This window comes from Gadus macrocephalus, chromosome 4 (assembly GCF_031168955.1).
Source record: "Gadus macrocephalus chromosome 4, ASM3116895v1".
NCBI classification, from domain to species: Eukaryota; Metazoa; Chordata; class Actinopteri; order Gadiformes; family Gadidae; genus Gadus; species Gadus macrocephalus.
In genome coordinates this window covers 21,772,367-21,778,960 of record NC_082385.1, presented here as the reverse complement: position 1 = coordinate 21,778,960, position 6,594 = coordinate 21,772,367, and the positions used below count along the sequence as shown (strand labels likewise).

The following is a 6,594-nucleotide window of genomic DNA, read 5'->3' as shown; positions in this document are numbered from 1 at the left end:
TGGGGGGCTAGCTCTAGTCTGCATCAGTCTCCGGTCCTGAGCGCAAAACCTATACTGTATATATATATTGCATAGATAGATAACGATAGATATATACATATATATTTAAGCATTATCTATCTAAACTCTCCACACTTAATATCCAGCTATTGTTCAACAGTTTTACTTCTGTTTCTTTCACTAAACAGCCCAGACCCGTGTACTGCAGGATCAATCCAACGGTTCCTGTCCTGGACCGTTATTTTAATAGCCAGGACACCAAAACGGATTTCCGATTGGGCAGGGAGGCCCTGGCAGTGCTGCTGGACCTTCTCGGCCAGGAGCGGAGCCATGGATGGGGTGCCACCATTGAGACCCTGGTGTTTCTATTCTGGCTGGCTAGTGGGACATCATACAGGGTGGTCTCCAGAGTGTTCGGGATGCCTCGTTCCACTGTCCACCGCATAGTCCACAGGGTCACTGAGGAGGTGGTGGCCATTCGCCACAAAGTATATTTATATTTATTTTATCACTAATTTCCTCTATCTTTGACTCTTGAGTTGCTGTAACAAGTAAATGTCCTGTGTGGGATAATAAAGTTGTTCTTATCCTATCCTATCTTAAGGTCATCCACCTCCCGAAGACCCCTGAAGACCTGGTGGCAGTGACCAATGGGTTTGCAGGGCTGGCAAGACACCGCGCTTTTGGGAAAGCAGCGGGAGCAATCGACGGCTGCCATGTCCGTATCAAGCCACCGAGCGGCCCTGATGGTCACTGCTACAGGAACAGGAAACTGTTTTCCTCCATAATTCTGCAGGCTGTTTGTGACCATCAGGGCCGCTTCCTTGATACGTACGTGGGCTGGCCTGGATCAGTCCATGACTCCAGAGTCCTCCGCCACAGCCCACTGTATAGGTCACTCTACCCTCCTCCAGGGCACTTCATCCTTGCAGACGGCGGGTACCCTTGCCTCCAACACCCACTACCCCTCATCACTCCCTACAAGAGGCCAGTGCGAGGTGTGGGAGCCCAGCGCTTCAACTGGCATCATTCCAGGGCACGCTCCATTATAGAGCGTGCTTTTGGAATGATGAAGACCAGGTTCAGGGCCATCTTCCTGCAAGCGCTGGAGGTGCACCACACCTTCGTACCTCACGTAAGTAATCACTCAACAGGATTTTTTAGAATACTAAGAGTAAATCAAAAAAACATTTATTATTTTCTCAGGAGGCATATATAATTTTTTCATTTCTTTTCTTTACCATTTCAGGTCATAACAGCATGTGCCATCCTCCACAACATCTGCCTTGGGGCCGATGACATCATGGCCCCAGAGGAGGAGGAGGAGGATGAGCCTGAGGACGATGTAGAGGAGGATGAGGGGGGCGATGGTTTGGAGGCAGTCAGTGGTGCTTCCTGGCGGGACCAGCTGTCTGCAGAGGTGTCTGCCCTGGAGGAGGCCCCCCCTGACCACCAATATATACAGGCAAGTAATATAATTGAAAAGCTATTTCTATTTATTTAAAATGTTTTGTAGAATAGTTTTACCCGTTCAAATAATTTGTGGCAAGATTTATTTTGTCAAAATAAGGTTGTGTAGTATTTAGTATGCACTCTTATTCTTGACCTTTTCCAAATATATTTTAGTGACATGGCAGCCGTCGATTGAGTCAGCCCTGCTAACCCATTCGGTGCGGTGGACAGTGGAGAGAGGCATATCCAGTACACTCTGGAGACCAACCCTGGATGTCCCACTGACAGGAGACACCAGGGTCTTTAATGTGGCAGCCCATCCGGGTCCAGCAGCACCACCAGGGGCTCCCTGCTCTGCTGAATCATTATGTTTTTGTATATAGTAGTTTTCCAAGTATATAGTATATATATATAAGTTTATATTGTAGTTTTATAATAATTGTTGTAAATAGTCACATGAATGTTTTGTTGTAAATAGTTTTATTGTTTTATACATGTTTTATAAGTTTTATACAAATAAATTAGTTAATAATAAATAGTTAATAAAAAAGTGAGTTAATAAATAGTTAAATAAGTTAAATAATAAATAGTAAAATAAGTTAAATAATAATAATAAACAATGTTAACAGAACTGAAATTATTTGTCAGCAATACGCTCCAAAATTGAAAAAAAACGGTCCATTCTCTCCCTGCTCTCCTGGGCTCTTCTCTCCTCTGCCTCCCTGTTCAGCCTCATGTCCTCTTTAATCAATTCGAACATTTCGTCCTCTCTGTCCCTCTTTCTGGACCTCCTCCTGGACCTGCTCTCCTCCTCATCCTTCTCCCCCACCTCCAAATCCACCACTGCCGTACTTGGCCCTGGTGTGTCCTCAGGGATGGAGGCAATTAGGACAGGGGGGTTGGTGGAATGCCTCTGTCCCAATACCTCATCCATGAGGACAAACCAGGGCCAAGTGGCAGCAGTGGGTTTCCCACCTACCCCCTCTCCTGACCCTGGATACTTGCAATCCTAAGGCAGAGGAAATCAATCATGGCAGTTAACAACAACAGCAGTATCAAAACAAATTTCAGCAAAAGTGTTTATTAACTTGCATGGTTAAAACAAATAATGTATATTTAAAATGACCTGTACATACTTTATATATATTTTTTTAAATTATCCCATTTTTTCTTTGCCTGCAGGGGAGTCACATTCCCCTGCAGGCCTATTTTCTCCAGAATTGTCCTAAACACAGAGAGATTATTAATCAGAGAAAACAAGAGACACATTTATCAATCATGTTAATAGCCCATGTTAACAATAGGCCATTTATAATATATACATTTGACCATCTTGTAAAGGTTACATTTAAATTAGCCCTCATCCTATATGAAGCCCATAATAATAAGACAACCAGTAGAAGTCAAAACACCCTTTTTCTTTGTGTGTTTTTCGAGTGCTGTCTAGTACTGAAGCGAGCTGTGACTTTTTTTTGTCTTTCTTTAATAACCCAAAATAGGACATCGTAGTAAACGATTTCTGTGGATGTTGTATCTGTCCTGCTTTTCAATGAGGGCTAATTTAACTAACCTTTACAAGATGGTCAAATGTAGATATACAAATGGCCTATAATAATTTTTATAAACTAACTTACGATATAAATAAACGATTGTTTCCTTACCCCCAAGCCACACTCGCCGAATGTTTCACCCCGGTGAAGAGCTCGTCGTTCTCCCCCCTGAGTTTGATACATTGAGCAGTATGCTCCTTGCTCCTTGAAGCAAAACCAAATGTTAGAATTAGTTTTACTTTACACTAACAAACAAAAGCAGCTTAAATAGCAAAATAACCAAGTTAGCTGTGTAATCAATCCCAATGTCTGTAACGTTACGGTCTGAAAAAAACCAGGGTCCACAACCTGTGTTCGCGTTGGTCCATTTATCTAACGTTACAGAATAGCAAATTATCTATATAATCGCCCCAATTTCGGTAAATAAAACCATTTTGACCGCTTAAATTTAAAACTATAGGGCTTAACGGGTGTTCTTAGTTACCGTTACAGCTTCACTAACTGTAACGTTACCTTACTTATATTGCCTATTACTTTAATGAAATAAGTTTTAAGGATAACTTATTTGTGTTTTTAACGATACAAATTAGTATTTTAACATTTGTATCGTTAAATACTCGAGTGACAGGAAACCAAATACTTACATTTAAATGAAAAAGTCAAATCCACATTCTCCGCCATTGTTGTTTTATTTTTTGGATTGAATGCGCAATGAATCTTGGGAGGGATACGTTGGGCCGTGAAGGATCTTGGGATACGTTGGGCCGCGAAGGATACAGCCGATGCATCCTTCAAATCCGGGAAAAGAAGGCTGCATTCGTAGGCCGCATTTGAAGGACCCTTGGAATTGGGACAGCACTTGGCTGTCCCAATTCCTGTGACGCAATCGGCGTCGACGCATCCTTCGAATGCAGCCTTCGAAGGATGCGTCCTAGGAATTGGGACACAGCCCATATAGGTAGACGCCCCCTTCGGCCTTGGACGGCATAAATCGTCGGCGCCATCTTGGTACGGGAGTTATTTCGTCTTCGGAGTGAAGATGCCTACTTCATGCGCCGCTTGGGGGTGCACCACCGTCAGGACGATTCAAACAAGATCGCAAGGAATTGGGCTACCTTTCACAAGTAAGACAAAACAATTGTTTCTATTTGTAATTGTAAAATTCAGTCATGTCACGTAGATCATGTGTTATGTTGAGAGCTAAGAGCTGTTGAGACAGCTAAGTTGCCACCAGAATCAGACTATAGCTAGTCTAACGTGAAATGGACATGGTGAGCAAAGCCTTATTCTATCGTTCGTCAACAGGAGATAATATTGTCAAGAAATATAGGATATACAGTATATATATATATATATATATATAATCTACCACTACTTGCTTGTGAGTAATTACAATGTATGTATAATGTAATTATATAGCATTTATGGTCGCGACGGAAAGCTGCGTTTCGGCTGAGCGACTGGCCTTAATTTCTCTCTGTGATGTATTTAAAAAAGAGACTAGAATAAAACAAAAAAAGGCTCAAAACATGCCACTGTATATGTAATGGTTCTACAATATATGAAGGTGTCACGTAATGAATGAAACTACGGAAAAAATGTCACGATTATTTCTATTTAAATGTTGTTGTTTTTTTAAAGATACATCTGTATTATGAATCTGACTGACTGGCTAGCTAACCTTTCTCGCAATTTTAAGGTTTCCCAAAGAGAAGCAGTTGAGGAGACAGTGGTAAGTGGCTGCACCCCATTGCAAAACTGAGCACGCTGCAATTACAGACTGGCAACAGTCGAAAAAAGCTCAGCAAGACAATACTTTTTAAAGGGTTCTAGCCTAGATTCAATCATTATATTATATAATATATTGTGTGAAATTATATATTGTGTCAATTGCACTGCATAGATGTGAAAATGTTATGAGAATGATTGTATATTATGTCAAATTGTACAAATGTACAAATATATATATATTATATAATATGAATATATACCTATACTTAAAATATATTATATTGTTTCACATATTATATATATCATATATATGTTATTCCATTGCACATTATACTGAGTCATTATATTATATTATATATATGCTATGTTATTTATATTACAGTTCAACTATTGAGATGTGTATGTATATATTGGGATGTGTATATTTTTACTGCTATAGAAATATATAGCTTTTTTTGGTAATGTTGATTTGTGAAATAAATGTGTATTGCCAATTGCACTGTTCAAGGTTTCTTAATGCACATACTTGAAAAGGAACTATTAAAGGCACCCAGTGCAACTTTCGAGGCTTAAAAATAAACATTCAATTTCTAGTCTTTTTTACACTTAGTAAGTTTCAATAACTCCATACCATTACATACCGACATTTAAGCAGCAAAGATGAGACGTTGTTGTGTGGTGAGAACTGATACAAAATCGATAACGACAACAATGCCGCCATTTTCTTTATTTTTTGTAACCTACAATAAATAAAGCAGGCTTCCAGTCAATGGAAAAATGGCTTCTCCCCACCGGCGATTGTTGTTGTTTACGATTTTCTATCAGTTCTCACCACACAACGACGTCTCATCTTTGCTCCTTGAATGTCGATATGTAATGGTATGGAGTTATTGAAACTTACTACGTGTAAAAAAGACTAGAAATTGAATGTTTGTTTTTCATTGAATGTTTACATAAAGTTGCACTGGGTGCCTTTAAACTATGAAAAACACACTGACTGCCAGTTTCTCACTATTTGATGTATGCTCTTTCTCTTAATGATGGTCAATACGTAGTAACTAAAGAAGCACTATTTCGATAGTTTATAGATCTTCTCAGTATTTTCAAAGTGCACGGGCTGTGCAAGAAAAGTGAGCGTTTATCATAGACCCATGCACATGTATGACTGGCGATTTAACTAGCGAGATTCAAAGTAACGTAGAGGCAAATCTTTTTCACACACTTCACGTAGAGCATAAACCCTTGAATACTCCATGAAATTGGTTGCGAAATGTAAAAGGTTATCGTGATTTTTATCCAGATAAACCGCAGCTCCTGGCAACTTGCGCTTGTTTGACACGTCTGACAGACCTCTGGCTTCAGAGAGCTCCCGTACCTATATGGCGGCGACGCGTTTCGCCGAGGCAACGGGCTGAAGCAGTGGAGGCGGCGTCTACCTATATGATGTCTATGCCAGGGGCCGTTTCTCAATTCGCGTACTTGTGCGTGCTCGTGGACTCGTGAAACGTCATCAGTCGTTGCCCGAGCACTGTTCCAATTCGAAACACGCATCAAGCGAGTACTGTCGTAAAACCCGGAAATGTTCTTGATGCGTGCTCGATCTCGCCGTTTCACCAAGCATGCATCGGAGGTGGCTCGTGGCTGTTTCCCAATGTCAAGGAAGCATGCTCAACGGCCGCCCTTTTAAGGACGCTACGTCATAGAACGCCGACAAGCACTGTTCCAATGTTGAGGACACTCGAAAGCCGCGCCATTTTTGCGTCCTTTGTTTTTGAGAATTCCGAGATTTTTCAAGGATGCATCACTGCATCCTAGACGAGCCAAAACTACCCACAATCCTCTGCGTTCACTGGGCGGGTTC

At 41.0% G+C, this 6,594-nt stretch overlaps 1 protein-coding gene across 1 annotated transcript; it reads left to right on the top strand.

The window, feature by feature from the left end:
- Positions 1-419: 419 nt before the first annotated feature.
- LOC132456601 (putative nuclease HARBI1) lies at positions 420-1,891 on the top strand. Its single transcript, XM_060051013.1, has 4 exons — positions 420-488; positions 605-1,135; positions 1,250-1,465; positions 1,627-1,891. Exons 1-4 carry the CDS (start codon positions 420-422, stop codon positions 1,627-1,629), a joined length of 819 nt encoding a protein of 272 aa, XP_059906996.1. The 3' UTR covers positions 1,630-1,891.
- Positions 1,892-6,594: the final 4,703 nt, after the last annotated feature.

Coding starts and splice junctions, on each gene's coding strand:
- LOC132456601 (XM_060051013.1), top strand. CDS start 420: ATGCCTCGTTCCACTGTCCACCGCATAGTCCACAGGGTCACTGAGGAG. Junction 489..604: donor TGGTGGCCATTCGCCACAAA/GTATATTTATAT, acceptor TCCTATCTTAAG/GTCATCCACCTCCCGAAGAC. Junction 1,136..1,249: donor ACCACACCTTCGTACCTCAC/GTAAGTAATCAC, acceptor TTACCATTTCAG/GTCATAACAGCATGTGCCAT.